The sequence below is a fragment of the Chenopodium album genome, chromosome 1, assembly GCF_948465745.1.
Source record: "Chenopodium album chromosome 1, dcCheAlbu1.1, whole genome shotgun sequence".
Classification (NCBI taxonomy): Eukaryota; Viridiplantae; Streptophyta; class Magnoliopsida; order Caryophyllales; family Amaranthaceae; genus Chenopodium; species Chenopodium album.
Window position 1 is genome coordinate 17,699,281 of NC_137834.1, and position 18,386 is coordinate 17,717,666.

Genomic DNA, 18,386 nt, shown 5'->3' on the forward strand with positions numbered 1-18,386 from the left:
TCGCCAGCCGACTGCTTGTGCACTTTGGGATCCGGCTGAGAAGAGGGGGCAAGCTTTGATGAGCCACCCTGCAAAGAACTCTAATGTGAGACTGAGAAAAATTACACAAGTAACATTAAAGAAATCTCAAAGGTTGAGCAGCTTGTTATCTGAGGAGTGCCTCTTGGCGGCTACTCATCCGCTCGTTTGAGGTTCGAGCGGTAGAAGGTTGCAGAGGCAGTTGGCTTCTTATGAGAGGGAAGCTTGACCATTGATATGTCTTCAACAAACAACAAAAAGAGTTAGCAATGAAATGAATAAAAAACAATGCGAGTAACAATGCTGATAAATTCAAGTGGCCATCTACCTCTTGGCTTCTCTGTACTAAGGCCACAGGCGGCCAAGTACGTCCCGTCCGAGAGCCACTCGAATCGGGGAATGTAACTTTGGGAGGGTAACTTCCTTGACCCCCGTCTTATTATTCGTTCGGACGGCCACAGTAAAAAGGCCCCGGTCGAAAATTTTCTCCTGGGCCCGCCTAGGAACAGGTAGAAGGGCTTTCTTCCCAGCCAGGAGGGGCGGATACTGAGTCCAGCGGTTGTACCGCCTATTCTTTTGGAAATATTGGGAAGAGACTATGTAAAACTTTGTTCTCCAGTCCTTCCATTTGTTCTCCTTCCCTAGGGTCATCATATAACGGGTATGAATGGTCAGAGTAAACCAACTGATCCCGCTTGAGTTTGGAGTTCTGCTCAAATAGTGAATGTGAGCAAATGCCTCGAAGCAGGGCTCCACCTCCAGCATCTCACAAGCGGCAACGTACCCCAGAATGTTGACCCAAGAATTAAGGGCTAGTTGCCAGATACCCAGCTGATATCCGTCCAAGATCCTCTTCATAGCCGGATGGAGAGGGAAGCGTAGTGCTGCTTGGATGGCCGCCTCGTAGCACCTGAAGCACTGGTCACCATAGCAGGCCATCTCAGGCCAGGTGACCGTGTCTATCGCATCCGGCACGAACAAAATGAACCCATGTCCCATGACATGGGTAGAAAGAAACTTTTCAAGATCATCCTTCATGATCTTCCGCCTGCCTTCGGCAACGTGCAGATAATAAGGCGCACGCTCATGCTGCCTGGAAGCAGACGACTCCTCCCAGCCCTCTCCTTTCTCAACGGAGAGGGACTCTCGGGCAGCCTTAAGATTTGACTGCGCCTCCTCCGAGTCAACGGAGAAGCAGTTGGAGGATGATAACGCAGAGTCATCATCAGAGTTCTCTTTAGAGCTGGGGGCCTGCCGGCTGGTGTCAGCAATGTCCTCCCCCAACTCAGCATCCGGTATCGATCCACTCGGCCCGGAGTTCTCATATTCTTCATCGCATTCCTCTAAAAATGAGTCGCTGGGAGTGCTGACATTTCTAGGGGGTTCCTTACTAACTTCGGAGACAGGCGCCCTAATGGAGTCGTCCGAAAAAACAGTCTTACTTTCCGAATGGTACCAAGAACCATTCGTCCTATATCTCCTCGTCGTCTTCTTTGTTCTAGCCATCGTGTCTTGCAGGGGCACATACACTGTCGGATTTGGAGATGTACTCAAAGGAAAGTTCTCGAACGAGCATTCGGCACTCCTAGTTCTAGATTCAGCCGTCCCCGGTGACCGGCTGATCGCTAATATAGGTTGTGCCGGGTGAGTTTGGAAAATAATTTTTGATAAAGAAAAAATGCAAAGAAATAAGTAAAGAAAGGATCAAGCGGTTACCTTAGAAGAAGGTAACAAGAGGCATCGGTCTGGGGCGTCTGTTTGAGCATGCGAACTAAGCTGGACGACTGTCGGATGCTGAAGAAGTCAAAAGTCTTTGCAAGTCAAAATTCAAAGATTCTCCCAAAGATTCACGCAAATGTGAATCCAAGGGAGGTCAACCCCTCTATTTATAAAGGGGGTAAAATGTTCCAGGGTAAAACCCTAGAACTAAGTGAACAGTAAAAGTAAATTTTTGGCCATTCATAGCCTGACCCCTGTGAGGGGCAAATGTTTTGGGTATTTTGTACCCCGCCGAGTGGCCCAATCAGTGTTTAACACATGTCACTAGAGGGGGCACCAGCTTGGACCTTCTAGATGGTGACACGTGTCGAGCACAAACAGCTCCTTAATTGGAGTATTTAATGATCCCAAGTGGACCAATGAGAGAGGGACACGTGTCGCCGTAGGAGGCGCCCAAATGGACTCTCAGGACATTCAGATATCATTTCTGAAATGGCGGCCTTCAAAGGCCCAAACTTTGAGGCGCCGCAAAACGGCGTGCCTTCCCTAGGTCATCAAACCCTAGGGAGGGCACTCTTCCCAACGATCCTATAAATAGGGACACTTCCTTCATTTATGACGGGACGTGATTTGGATATTAATTACAGAGCTGTCGTTCTCAAGAAATAGACAACACCTGGGCTTGGAATCCGAGCAGATAACTTAATTTCCGAACGTTTTACTCAGATAACTTAATCATTTGGTGCTCCGTTTGCTTTGCAGGTATAGGCGTCCTAGCGGAATCCGATCTTAAGCTGTAACTCTCCCGACGGACATAAAAAAACCCTGAAACATTATGTGCTGTGTTTTGTCAATGAAAGATTTGAATGATTAATTGTTGAATAAAGTTGTAAGCTAGCTCCTTTTTTATTTTTGGATTATGTCTTGCAGAAATAGAGGAGAATAAATCATTCAATTTGCAGGAAAAAAAAAAGTTAGGGTTTTGATTCAACCCTTTAGGGGTAGTTGCAAATTTGACAGGGAATTAAAGGAAGGAAGAGGGAAAAGATTGATGCTTTTGGATGAATTAATTTAAGGAATTGATATGAGAAGTTGTTTTTTGAGTTTAATGTAACAATCAGAAGGTTAGGTCGAGGGAAAGGAAGATAAAAAAGGAGATAAGTTAATAATATGGGGCCCTCAAACGGAAATTCCACCGAAAATCCAAAAAAGGTGGTAATCTGAAAACTTTTTTAATTTAAGGGGTGGTAATTTAAAATAAAAGTTTTAATGGGTGGTAATTTCAAAATGGAAAAATTGCCCGCAATAATCCGACCTTTTGCCTGTCCGCTGAAAATAATCCCACCTTTGGATTATTTTTTAATAATCCCACCTTTACCCCTAATCCGCTTCCAATGGTCCCAGGTGACCAGTTACCTGTTAAAAAGGTAATTTTTTTTTTAGGTGTGAAATACACGTGTCACTATACAATTTGACCAAAAATTTTAATAAAAAAATGAAAAAAAATTCAGCCAGCCACCCCTCCACCAGCCCCAGCCACCCCTAAGCCACACCACTTCAACCACCACCATCCCCACCTGACCGTAACTTACCACCATCCCCACTCGAACGCAACCTACCAAACCGAAACGCCACTCCCAACCGACGCCGACCGGAACCAACCAACCCCAAAACTCTTTCGAAACCCACCAACCCCATGCCCATTCGAAACCCCACCCAAACCCAGAGCCACCACTGCCACGAAACCAGACCCCAGCCAACCCAGGAACCACTGCCACGGCACCACCAAACCAAACCCGAAACCAGATGTGGAACCCACCAACCCCAGCCACCGAACAAGACCCCAGCCAAGCCGATGTTAAGGGACGGGGAGGGGGTTGGGATCGGGATGGGGAAGGGGTTTTCGAGGGTAGGGGGATGCCGGAATTCGGGAAAGGGGGAGGTCGACGCGGCCAGAGGGGGCAGGGGATGTCGGAAAATCCGAAATTGGGGGTGATTGCAAGGCCGGAATAGGGCGATGGGGGTGGTCGGATACGTGGGACAACCATATACTTGATACAAGGGATGTCGGGGTTAGTGGCTGGGGAGGTTGGCGCGCCGGGACTGGTGGATGGGGAGGTCGGTGGGCTGGGATAGGTGGCAGGGGAGGTGGTTTGGCTGGTGGGTGGTTTTATTATTAATTAATTGTTTTATTTTACCTTTTTTTTTAATTTTATTATTTGGACTAATTGGGTGTCGACATGTGTCAAGTGACTTGCTACAGCAAGTTAAGTTACCGGTTGGGACCATTAAAAAAGATCAGGGGGTAAAGGTGGGATTATTAAAAAATAATCCAAAGGTGGGATTATTTTCAGCGGACGGCCCAAAGGTGGGATTATTCCGGGCAATTTTTCCTTTCAAAAATAGGACCCTTTTTTGGGTGGTAATTTACAAATTTTCCAAAAAAATATGAGGATTATTTATTTGTAGATTTTTAACTAACATTATAATTCATTATAAAATTTTGTGAAAACTGGGTGTGACACAGGACTTAGGACCTATTCACATTTACTTAATTTCAGTTCAGTTCAGCTCCAATTAGTTCAATTCGGTTCAGCTCAGTTCAGTTCAGTTCAATTCAGCTCCTAATTTTCCTCTCTCATAAAATTTTTATTTCAGCTCAGTTCAGCTACAATCAGTTCAGTTCAGTTCAACTCAATTCAGTAAATGTGAACATACTCTTAAGGCCTGTTCTTATACGTTGAAATTTAGTTCAGTTCAGCTCAGTTCAGTTCAATTCTGTTCAGTTCAATTCAGTTAAGTTGAGTTCATTCAATGAGAACATACCCTTAGTGTAGTTATTATAATGGTAGTCATTTTAAAGATGACAACCATAAAATATTCGATCTGTGAACACCATATATTATGATGACTACATTGATACAAGTAATATAATCTATTTTTTTTAACGAGATATTATCCCTTAAAAAAAAAAGAAAAAAAAAAAGAAAAAAACAAAAAAAACCAATTATTCATGCCACGAGGCACAAGATATATGAACTAGCCAAGTGGAATGTTCTAGTTGGTTGGATCAATGATTGCATTTATAGGAAGGTGAACATAAAAGACAAAGGAAATAACCCACAAACATCCACCTAATCAATAACAATGGCTAGCATCCTCCACATATAATGGATCTCAAAGGTCAACGCCTATGAATTATCATGTTTTATAACCTAAAAATTAATTTTTTTTTTTTAAAGAAAATTAAATTTGTTTTTATTACATCTACTACCTCCGGTCCAAATTACTCGCAACTTTGGAATATTTTATACCTCATAAATAATACCCCAAAGTTGCGAGTAATTTGGACCGGAGGTAGTATATCTGTCGCAAATCAATTGCAATTTTTTTTTACTGTTTTACAATGATCTTTAATGTATATTATTATATGTTAAAAAAATTATAATTTTTAGAAAATATGATAGATAGCCCTAAAAACATCTTACATCTACTTTGTAGAAGTAATATTTACTTTCATAAATTTGAAAAAAAGACGAATTGATAGTTGGTGTACTGGTGATTGAGGCTACGCTTGGTAGAGAGGATTGAGTATTTGATCCCACGCAACATTAATTGGGAGAGAACGAAAACCTAACCATCTAAAACTGATCCTCGAATCCGGATTAGCTAGTCCAAAGAATAAACCGGGTGAAACACCAAAAAAAAATATTTGCGAAAAAAATAAGTCAAAATAGAGCATGCCAATAATACAAAAAGTCATAACTTTGTGTAATTTGGGATGGATTTCAATTTAGAGTTGAATAGTTAAATCTCAAATGACTCGAGATATTGTTCAAAGAGACAATCAAGTTAGGCTCAAAACACACAACTACAGGAGAAGGTCGGTGGGACAACTAAGACTGGAGTTTATGTAAATACCAATAACCTTTTCAAAAAGACATAACATAAGATATTGTCTAAGAGCATATCACGCACATACATGATTTGTGCATAATCTAGTTTTTAATCCTAGACTAGATATATTTATCTATATAGTTAGAGTGGTATGTATTACCAGTACTAGCTCTCACTCTCTAGTGTCAATTTATTTGTTACAAAATAGAAAAGTATCCTTCTTAGCCCGTACGCTTGCATTCGTTCACCTTTCATTCAACAATGGCAAACTCTGAATATGTAGAAGAACAAGAGGCCTCCGTACATCCAGCAAAGACTTACGGATGGGCAGCTCGAGACGAGTCCGGAATTTTATCTCCCTTCTACTTCTCTAGAAGGTACATACATACCCCCTAGGCCCTAGCTAACGTGTGCACTATAAAACATTCATATGTGTACATCTTTCATTTTTTATGATTTATAATGGCGCAATAAAAAATAAAAAATAAAAAATAAAACTAGAGTAATATTACTTGAAAATATAACTAATTTAATGTTACACATCAAGAAAAATTATAGTTAATAATTTAAAATTACAGAGAAAAAATTATCGATAAATAATCATAGTCAAAGTTTTCTCCCTACAAATGGAAGAATACTTGGTGTAATTTATAATTTCAAAATGAATGTAGGATGACAGGAGAAGAGGATGTGAGATTTAAGGTGATGTACTGTGGAATATGCCATACAGATCTTCATTTTCTCAAAAATCATTGGGGCATATCTTCATACCCTCTTGTTCCCGGGTAATTACTATCAATATACTATTTATGTTATTTATTACTTTTATTAACCATGTTTAACAACCTAAACGTTTAGTTTTGAGTATGTTTACTCAACATTGTCTTAGCTTCTATCATGTATGATCCAATTAATTAGCCAAACATTTTAAACATAATCTCTTGATGCATACATGTTGAAACACATTGTAGCCCACTTGTGAGTGTCCCACATTGGAGAAAGAGGAGAGGTGGTTCCACTTTATAAGGTAGAGGAGTTACTCCTACTATCGCCAATTGGTTTTAGTATGGAATCTCCAAAGCCTTGCTTGTAGATTAAACTCTCCTCCTCCTTAGTCGGGTTGCCCAGGTCCATTTTATATTGTTTCGTAATTTATCAATGCAAGGCTTTATTTTATCTTTTACTAAAAAGCTCTAAGCATTTAACCTTCGATTATTTAAAATTCAATAAGGCACGAGATTGTGGGAGTGGTGACTGAAATTGGCACCAACGTCACAAAATTTAAAGTCGGAGACAGAGTTGGGGTAGGATGCATGATTGGCTCATGTCGCACGTGCGAGTCATGCGCAAAAAACCTTGAAAATTACTGCCCTAAAATGATCCTCACTTACTCTGGCAAATACTATGATGGAACCACAACTTATGGTGGCTACTCCAATGAAATGGTGGCGGACAAACATTACGTTGTTCGAATCCCCGATGATCTTCCCCTCGACACGAGTGCGCCACTACTTTGTGCCGGAATCACGGTGTATAGCGCGTTGAGGTATTTCGAGCTTGATGTAAGAGGAAAGCATGTAGGGGTTGTGGGACTTGGAGGGCTTGGTCATCTGGCTGTGAAATTTGCAAAAGCATTTGGGTTAAAGGTTACTGTTATTAGTACTTCTCCTAGCAAGTGTAAGGAAGCTTTGGAATGTTTTGGGGCTGACCTTTTTTTGAATAGTCATGATCAAGATCAATTACAGGTACTGTAATTATTTACTATTTTAGTTGTTTCATTTTGACTTGACTCTTTTGTGACTTGACTATAATTTTTTGACTTTTAAATATAAGTACATTGCTAAAGTATAATTTTGACTTTTAGTTGTAACTTTGGAATATTTTATATCTTACAAATAATACCCCAAAGTTGCAACTAAAAGTTAATGAACATGCATGGTATCTGATTTTCATTATGAGAAACAAAACATTGACCACTGTAAATTTAGTAAATAGTGTGTCAAAAGTGATAATGAAACAACTAGAAAAAGGAGGAAGTAAAATTATTTGCATAGAGCTTATTTAATAGATTATAATGCATATTATTTAATTATATAAGTAATTGTAAAATTTTCTCTTGGAGTAATCTCTTGCTATCGATTTTTCAAAAGTCCGCTAATAGTCTAACTTAATTTGAGTAGTAGAAGACCAAGATTGGATGTAAATAGATTTACTAATTAAAAGGTACTCTGTATATAGAAAATTTAATATGGTTTAATAAAATATACCACAGGTCATACCATATAAAGGACAAATAATCATAAAATGATACTTTTGTTTTTTAAACCCATAGTAAGTTTTGTTATCATCTTATCTTGCAACATATATGTTCTATGTCATATTATTTAATATGCATGTCAAATAGTTGAGTTAGGTCCATAATTCATACATTTGACACCATTCACATGTTAAGGAGAAATTATATCTTATGAAGATAGATATGTGAGGTATTACTATATTATTGTCTAATTTAGTATATATTTAAAAAGCACCATTATGTAATGAAATTATTAAAAGTAGTATAACAAAAAAGATAAAAGATTGCATAACATGGTGGACTACCAAAAGGAAATGAAGATGTCATAAGTCACTAGTAAAAATAATGTGGCACAAATGTAGGCAGCAATGAGCACTATGGACGGGATCATCGACACCGTGTCCGCTGATCATTCAATCGAGACCCTACTTCACTTACTTAAGTCTCATGGAAAGCTTATTGTGGTTGGTGTACCCCAAATGCCTCTCCAAGTGCCCATCTTCACTTTGCTTGGAGGTAATCATACATTACTTTATTCAACTTCATACGCATTATAATTGCTATGTATTATGGAGTTATTCATCATTTACTATTATAAGAGTTACTTTGTTATGGTTGTAGGACTTACATATTATTAGTAATATTGGGCATTAGGGATTTAGGAGTTACTTTCTTATTTATAGGCCAGTTATATATTCATCAATAAGTATAATAAGGGGTTAATTTATTAGTATAATAGAGTTACTTTGTGAAAGTTATATGAGTTACTTTTATGTTTACAAGCATTCACAAGGTGTATTCAGTCATGCAAAAAAAAATAAAAAATAAAAAATAAAAAAAATAAAAATAATTGTTCCATAAATTAAAATGCATAGTTCATTAGTCCACTTTTTTTTTTTTTTTTTTTTGAAACAAGTTCACTTTATTTTCTATATAGTATACTATAAAAGCTCCATTTACTTTAATTTTTTAAAAAAAATTTAGGTAAAGACCATTTTCTTTAAATGACTAAATTAATGATCAAAATTACTTTAATACTGAGTATATTGTGTTACTCTTACTAATGTCACGAGATAATATTTTATTTCATTATCTATATAGTATATATTGTCTTCCGTTATTTATAGCAATTAGGGACAAAATTAAAGACATGAGTACTATAAAAGCTCCATTTACTTTTTTTTTTTTTTTTTTTTTTTTTTTTTTTTTTTTTTTTTGGTGAAGACCATTTTCTTTACATGACTAAATTAATGATCAAAATTACTTTAATACTGAGTATATTATGTTACTTCTACTAATGTCACAAGATAATATTTTATTTTCCGTAAAAAAAAAGTAATTACAACTAGGAAAATTTGTTAGAAAGGTACTTATATATTCACTTTTTTGTGAAGAATGACCTTATATGTTCAAAGTGGTGAAAAAAGGTCTTATAAGTCACTTTTGTTGTGAGGATGGACCTTGACATCGGAATATGGTCATTAATTTTACTTTTCCGGTGTTGACCATCACTCACATGGCACGTGATGTTTTAAAAAGACCCTTTCGTTCATTTTTTCCCCAAGTTTTCACATTTTCTCTCTTACTATCCCCAAATTTTCTCTCAAAATCCCTTCTCTTTCCTTAAAATCAAGAGAAAAAAAGAAGGAAAATACATATTTGTAACATCACGTGCATATTGCATGATGGTCAATGCCGGAAAAGTGAAGTCGGTGGTCATGTTCCGATGTCAAGGTCCCTCCTCACAACAAAAGTAACTTATAAGGACCTTTTTCACCACTTTGAACATATAAGGCCTTTTTTCACAAAAAGGTAAACATATAAGTACCTTTTAGACAAATTTTTCTTACAACTAATACTCCCATCTACTGATTAGATTTTTTTAATTAAAAAAATTTACTAATTGAAACTTATTATACAATTAATTACAGAGTAATTTTTTCTGGGGTATCCCATATGTAATATAAAGTCATCATAAAAATGAATAAAATATTAATTTCACCCATCAACAAGTAATTTTGTCATTTTTTTTCGAGTTATTAATACCAATTTAAGAATATATAAAATGTCTTTGTTTTTTTCCTTAAAGAAAAAGAATCTGAAAAAAAATGCCTCCTTCACCCAAAAAAAAAAAAAAAAAGAGGTTAAGCAATAATGCAATGCAAGAAAATTAGTTCTCCTACATAAAATACAATTAACTAATATGGTCAACTCCAAATTAACAGGAAGGAAGATGATAGCTGGAAGTGGAATTGGAGGGATGAAAGAAACACAAGAAATGTTGGATTTTGCAGCAAAACATAACATTAAAGCAGATATTGAAGTGATTCCGATGGATTACATAAACACGGCCATGGATCGTCTTTCCATGGGTGATGTTAGATATCGGTTCGTCGTTGATGTTCGCAACACATTACAAAAAACCATGTCTTCAGTTTAGGGTTTCTTAAGCTCGATCATGCTTGATTTGGTGAACCATATTTTCGTGTATTCCATTTCTTCAAATAAGAATAATTTTACAAATTATGTTAACATAGTTGTTATTTGTTAATTTTCCTATCTAATTGATACTAGTTATTACATTTATAAATCAGATCAAGTGCACTAAACATACTAGTTATTACATTTATAAAACTTAATTAGCTTAAAGCTTAAGTTAATTTTGTGAATTGAACAATCGAATTAAATAGCTCCAATTAATATAATTGCAATTAACAAAATGCCACCATGATTATAGAATTTTTTTTTTCCCAAAGAGCCACTAGGGCGGGATAAAAATCGATTCCAAGATATTCTGAAATCGGGAGATTAACTCTAACTACTTGAACCATCCCTCACTTGAACCATGACTATAGATGTAAGCATGTAATCCATCAAATAAATTAAAGGATATTTATAACAACAATTGAGGCAATAAAAATTATAGTACATGTAAAGATTGACTATCAATGGTTATTTGGTTTTTATACCTCTCCTTGTCAATTAAAACCAAAAATCTCTAGTAGCATGGGTCAAGCATACAAAAATCAAAATGTTACACCTTCAATTAAAGACTCATTTTTCCTAAAAATCTAATCCCGAGATATAAGTTTTATTCTACCTTTATCTAATTCCATATTCAATTTTAATCAACAAAAAGCTCACTATCTTATTTCTTCATTCACTTTCCACCAATTAAACTCTCTACTATTGTTTTACTATTAGTAGCTAAATTCCACTATTTTGCAAAGTATGAAATGTAAATGTATGAGACTTAGAAGTAGGAATGAAATTTAGGGCAGGAGGGAGTAATATATACATAGTACTCCCTCCGTTTTTAAATACTTGCTCCATTTCTTCATGCGCGGAATTTTAGGAGAAATTAGAGAAAGTAATAAAATATGGATCGGAGGAAGTGGGGTAGTTGAGAAAATAAAAAATTATAAAAAGCAAAAGTAGTGGAAGGATAGGAGGAGATAGAGTATTATGTTGGGTCCACCAAGTGTGAGAAATGAATTAAATATTGTAAAAGCTTCCCAAAAAAGAAAATGGAGCAAGTATTTAAAAACGACCAGAAAAGAAAAGTGGAGCAAGTATTTAAAAATGGAGGGAGTATTATTTATGCAAAGTAACTCAACAAATATATTCGCATTTTCTTCATTTATTTCTTTTCAAAACTCTGTCATACATGTCAGACATGGAATATTTTATTGGCTAAAAAACTACTCGTACAGTATTAATATTTGTAATTTAGTTTCATTTTAGCCTAATAAAATTTATAAACATCATAATTCATATATTATAAAATTACACGTTAAAGAAAACGTAAATTATGTAATAGCTTTTAGACTTTTAGTCGATAACATTTTTATGTTTATGCATACTATTTTCCTTAATTATTACAAAAGCAGTATTAACTAGGGGGCTGAGAGTGAGAAATAGCTCAAGTGGTTAGAGATCTCCTCCCGATTCCAAGAGATCTTGGGATCGATTCTCATCACTTGCCCTTGTGGCTCTCTAAACACACAAAACTATTTTATTTTTATTTAATGTAAAGGATATTAGGGGTGAGCATGGGATGGGTACCCGTACCACCATTAATACTAACGGTTCGGGTACCTGATAACCAAAATCACTAAAAGTGATACCCATAACCGGAACCGATAAGTTCGGGTACCCTGACTTTGGGTACCCGGAATTTCGGATCGGTTCGGGTACCCAATAAGATATCCAATAATGATAATTAAACTTAATTGTGTAGTTATTATGATATAATTTACAACTAATTAACAACAATACCATATGATCTTGACCAAATTATTAATAATATTACTAATCATTGATATTATAAAGTGATTATGAAGTAAAGTAAAAGTTTAGATTTATATTAATAGATTTAAGTAGGGAAAAAAAGCAAAAAAAAAATGCTTATCGGATCGGATCAGGTAACCGTTAATTTTAAAATGATACCCATAACCATACCCGATAACAAATTATCGGAACGGGTACTCGAACCGTTATGGTTATTGGATCGGGTACCCTAATTTTCGGAATGGTTACGGATCGGTTTTTCGGGTTTTCGGTTTTTCGGGTAGTTTTGCTCAACCCTAAAGGATATGATTGCAATAATTGTTTCGTATACCCAGGTGTATTATGCGCCGGAAGAATATCACCCTATGAATAAAAGAACATTACCTTAAATAGAAGAAAATTACATATAAATAAAAGAACATTGCCTATAAATAACATAACATTACATATAAATAAAAGAATATTGCTTATAAATAAATAAAAAGTGTAGTTATAACAATTTATTATACATTACAAACGAACATACAGTACAATAAAAAGAACGTTACATATAAAATAATGAACTTTACTTATAATAAAAGAACACACTTATTTTCTTAAAAAAAAAATAAAAAAATAAAAAAATAAAAAAATAAAAGGAACATAACTTATAAATAAATGAACATTACATATAAAAATAAAAATAACATTGTCTTTATGAAATTGAACATTATTACATATACATAATGGAAAATGCTACTACCAAGCCCATGGAAGAATATGATGAACAACAATGCTGGTAGTGCCAAAAGGTCAAACAATCAAGTAATTTCATGATAATAAAGCTTTATATGAACAGCAAACACTATCACAAAACACAAAATATAGGTAAAAATAACTAGCAAAGAGTGTTCACCATTGAAGCACATCCTAGGGTTTTATACTCATGAAGTAGAAAAAAGATGAACAAAGTAAGAGAAGTCATACATCAAATGAGTAGAACACCCTTATAAAGTGATCGAATTAATAAATTAAGCAAGTAGAACACTCAATTGCAAGGTTTTTTTTTAAGCCAAAATAAAAAAATACCCAAAATTCTCAAATCATGAAAAAACTGAAATTTTGGTTGTGAAATTCGGATTTTGGAGTGTAAAATCTAGTGAAAATGTGTTTGTAAGTGATGAATTAAACACATAAAAGCTGTAAAAATCAAAAAAATAAAATGGAAGAAGTTAGAGGGAGAGGAGAGAGAGAATATCGAAGAGAGAGAAAATGAATGGGTGAAATGAACATTATATATAAAATAAAGAACATTATATGTAAACGAGGCTTAATAAAAACAGAACATCAATAACATAATACTAAAACAGACATCAAGAATGACATGTGTCACTTTCTGGTGTAGTTTTTTCCCTCAAAAAAAAAAAAAAAAAAAACTTTCCCTTTTTTGCTAAAATCTTCTTTGAGAAGTTTGGTATAATATAACTATTATATTTAAATATTTTATACGTATCTTGTATAGTAAATATATTCTTTTTAGTTATTACTCTGTTTTTCATAAATATTACTTTGTATGACAAATCTTTAATACACAATAATTTTTTTCATTTAATTGATTAATATAATTTAAATGATGAATTAAATAATAGATTTGTACTACACAAATTATTATTAAATAAGGGCCTGTTCATATTTACTTAACTGAGCTGAACTGAACTGAACTGAATTGAACTGATTGGAGCTGAACTGAACTGAACTGATTGGAACTGAACTGAACTGAACTGAACTAAACTAAACTGAAATGAATATTTTATGAGAGAGGGAAATTAAGAGCTGAACTGAACTGAACTGAACTGATTGGAGCTGAACTAAACTGAACTGAACTGAACTGATTGGAGCTGAACTGAACTGAACTGAAAATAAGTAAATATGAACAGGCCCTAAGAATTTTGATTTTAGCAACATAGCATAACATTATAAACACTTTATCTATAATCATGTAAAATAATTTGATTAAATTTTTGTATTTGTATCTCCAATACTTTCATATATATAGTATCAATTTAGGTAAAAAATAGACTAAATATCAAAACAAAGTTATATTATCATTCCTGCCCATTACGTGTAATACATATTTGATTAATAACAAGAAAATTTTATACTAATTTATCATTGAATTTTTAAAACACTCATATGGTCTTACATGTAGATGTAGTTTTAGGGCCCGCGCCGTTCACATTTACTGAACTGAACTCATTGGAGCTGAACTGAACTGAACTGAATAGAGGTGAAATGAATATTTTATGAGAGAAGAAAATTAGGAGCTGAACTGAACTGAACTGATTGGAGCTGAACTGAACTGAACTGGAATTAAGCTGAAATGAGCAGGCCCTTAATATACTCATTTGTCTAATTGACTCTTTCGTTATATTTCATGTTTCATTTCATTATATACGCAAAACAAGAAGATAATAAATATGTTATAGGTTTATTTTATCTAATACTATTTTTTAATACAATTTTTTTTTTCTTTTATTGATTAAATTTAGTGAAATAATCATGCATGACACGGAACCTAATATAATTACATATAAATAAAAGAACATTGGGTCTACCATACTATTTTCAATATGATAGTAAAAGAAAATATAATATACCTAGAACCTAATTTTGGAAGCAATATCTTATAGAATAATTATTTTTGCAATAAAATATTTAGAGCTTTTTATAAGGAATGTAATTTTCTTAAGAGGAATGTAAATTAATTCGAGTTACTATAGTAAAATTAATTGCCTGCCACAAAGACAAGAAAATAAAAGACCTTCCTTGAAAACATTTGACCTAGTCTTCGATTAAATTAAGGAAACTTAATTATCCATCAAATGAAAGGAAATATGTTAACAATAAAAAGGGTGATTAATAGTAATTAAGCAATTTACACCAATAAATTAATATGCTGTTTTTCTACCCTTAATCTCTCTATTTAAGCTATGAAAACACTGTATTCATAATTCACATGAACAAAAAAAGTCTATAGAGAAGTTGTATCAACCAATTTGATATATGCATTGAGATTTCAGGTAAGATCATTTATCTTTTTTATATTGTTTTTATAAAAAAAAATTAATAGATGTACTATTTGATGCTTTAATTTGCATTCATATATATATGATTCTCATTTTAAAATTAGTACTCCTTGTGTCAAAAAAATAATAAATAAATAAGTTAATTAATTAATTAATACTCCAATTTTACTTCAAAGTTAGTATATGTTTGAGCTATAAAACATGAAGATTTAAAATGCCTCATTCTGAATTATTCATGTGAAAACATCGAAACAATATTTTTCTTATGTTAATGTTATAATGTATATTATGGTCCTTATGCAAAATGCTTGAGTTTGAAAATATAATTATGAAAGTTTAAACTTTGCTTCATCATCGTTGTTAATAATTCCATGTATTTGTATGACTCATAGAGATTATGATTTGATCAATTGACATTTCTTCAACATATACTCATCATATATAGTAAAATGATTAATAAGGTTTGAGGTTTGAACAATAAAATATGTCTGAATAATAGACATTATATATATACCAAAAAAAAAAAAAAAAAAAAAAAAAAAAAAAAAAAAAACTGTATTTAAATATTAAAAAACGTTCGTTGACAGGGTTGACTATTATTGATTTATAGCCTCTAGTTACATAACTTACATTATTTTTATTTTTTATTATTTTTTTAATATTTGGTAGCAAAATGGATTGAATGTTAGTATAAAAGATTCAATATCACAGTATAATTTTTGTTATTCACATAAGTACAGAGTATAATTTTATGATGTAAATATTTTATGTATTTTTTATTACCTAAGTATTGTATAGAACCCAAAAATTGAGGGCAAGTTTCCCTTGCATAACAACCTAACCTGAACTAGATTGATATGATGCCCTTGGGTTGGGGATTTCAATACGATACATTAATTTTAAATGACTGCGCAAATAACCAATCAAAAGAATAATAATAGTAACATATCAAAGTTGAAATCACATTCTTGGTATGTAATTTTGTAAAAATTTATTCTCTATCATACTACCTCCATTTCATATTATGTGCATCATTTATCAAAAATAGATATACACATTATGTGCAACAAATGTTTGTTTCTTGTCAAAAAAAAAAATGTTTTCTTTACTTTTTAAGTTTTCATTTTTCTTATCTGTATCCTTATCAGAAGCATTTCTATATTTCTCTCTCCATTTAACACTCACAAACAATATGTAGCCGTGTAGGAGTCAGTGTTATGGCCTTTGTTACATGTAATATGAAACATGAGTTAGGATTTAAATAGGAAAATAGATCAATTTGTCATATTTGGGTCGTTATGAGTAGGTCAATTTGTTTTGACTAAGGAGTCTACTTTTTACATCGGCATATAGTTTTTAAAGAATTTTTTTTTTTAAAAAAAAAAGTATGAATGCATACATCAAAGCCATGAAGAAAATTTATTACTTTTTTTTTTATTACTTCGTATTACAATTATTGGTATGACACTTTATAGAAGTTATTTCTGTTTAAGGAAAATGTATGCAAAATTTGCATGGTATCTTTTTCAGAGAAATCCTATGTTTGTAGGGTAGATTTGGACGAGAATTTGGAGAATAAAACATTTCTTTTTCAGCAAAGATTTGACTATCTACCTGATTTAAATCCAGTTTATGATCATATAAATATGAATAAAATCGGATTTATATCCATCTTCTGCTAATTTAAAAAAATAATATCAAATGTGATTGCAATGTTGTTTTTTGGCTTCTTAGTATATAATTCAACATTAAAGTTCTTGTTTTAATGAAAAAAAAAACCAGGCTGAAAATTACAAAAATGAAGATTGACAAGGTCACGAAATGGAAGACTCTACTTTGGTCAACAATATTTGTTCAATTATTATTTGCAGGAGATTGTAGTAGGGGGAGAATGCAGTAAGTTCTTCATATTTGTGCTCTACTAATTATGTTTAACCTTTATGCATATATCCTAATAATTTGAGAATGCTGATAGTAATAATTTGTGTATAGGTTCTTTATATTTTTCAAATAGAGAGTTAGACATGAGTTGTTAAGTTTGCAAGATTTTATGTGTGTAATTAGAATGATTGACATATACGGTGTATTTTATATGTATATATAAAAAAATATATATAACTAAACAAAAAAGTTACCAAGTTTGTCTTGGCCTATTATTGAATTTATTAGAGATTAATATTTTCTATCTTGACGATTATGGTCATGAACAGGAAACACTTTTGGAAAAAAAATTCCTAAATTACCTTTACTTTTCTCATCTTTAAGTGACCGAGACTTAAATCTGACTGAAAGCACCCCGTAAGGCTGGACTTAGCCACTTAGGAAGAGTTTCATCACCTAGGTAGCTAAATGAAGAGATTTTGATCATTGATCATCAGCTACTAATTCTGCATAAATTTAATTGATTGAAAAGAAATCAATGAGGCAATCAAAACATGTACTCATGCAATTTATAGCCTAATATTTTAATTATTCTCAACACATGCAAGATCAAAGAATAAACATTATATATTTATATCGTTAATACAATATTACGTGTTATTCCGTATCTATAAATTAATTAAAAAAATTAACTAAATTGCAGTGGAGAGGGAAAATCGAAAGTAGAGGCACCCGTACCCAACCCAAATCTGGGGCAAGCCACTAATGTACGGGTCAATGCAACAGCCAATCAGGTACGACTATTTCTCACACCCTCATTTTATTAAACCGACACACAGATATACTACGTAGAAAAGTGATGCGCTTTTAATAATACTACGTAATTGAAAGAGAATTAAGTGCTCGATTTTAATACACTAAGTAGGCAAAGTATATATTAGACCCATAAGCCAAACTGCATTTCAGACCAAAATTTGAGGCCGTGAAGCCAATGGGCTTGGCCCAAGTAATGAACTTAATGAACTCAAGAGTTTGGAGCTACACTAATACAAGTATTATTTTCCGAGAGCTTGTTATATACACATGGGTTATCGTACACTCATGTGTATTTTATTCACATTTGATGATTGTTTTTTATTTAATCATCAAACGAATAGCAAACACTAATCTTGGGTTAGTTGGGTGTACGGTACACCCAGGTGTATATAATAAATTCTAAT

At 33.3% G+C, this 18,386-nt stretch overlaps 1 protein-coding gene across 1 annotated transcript; it reads left to right on the forward strand.

Moving 5' to 3' along the window:
* Positions 1-5,776: 5,776 nt before the first annotated feature.
* On the forward strand, positions 5,777-10,468 carry LOC145568976 (putative mannitol dehydrogenase). The gene is made up of 5 exons (XM_081628384.1): positions 5,777-6,011; positions 6,306-6,419; positions 6,866-7,379; positions 8,293-8,446; positions 10,156-10,468. The coding sequence occupies exons 1-5, from the start codon at positions 5,896-5,898 to the stop codon at positions 10,368-10,370; spliced, it is 1,113 nt and encodes a 370-aa protein (XP_081484510.1). The 5' UTR covers positions 5,777-5,895; the 3' UTR covers positions 10,371-10,468.
* The last annotated feature ends 7,918 nt before the right edge of the window (positions 10,469-18,386 follow it).

Excerpts from the sequence above, each read along its gene's own strand:
- LOC145568976 (XM_081628384.1), top strand. The coding sequence starts at position 5,896 with ATGGCAAACTCTGAATATGTAGAAGAACAAGAGGCCTCCGTACATCCA. Across the intron at positions 6,420-6,865 it reads TCATACCCTCTTGTTCCCGG|GCACGAGATTGTGGGAGTGG; the intron begins GTAATTACTATC and ends AAATTCAATAAG. Across the intron at positions 8,447-10,155 it reads CATCTTCACTTTGCTTGGAG|GAAGGAAGATGATAGCTGGA; the intron begins GTAATCATACAT and ends CCAAATTAACAG.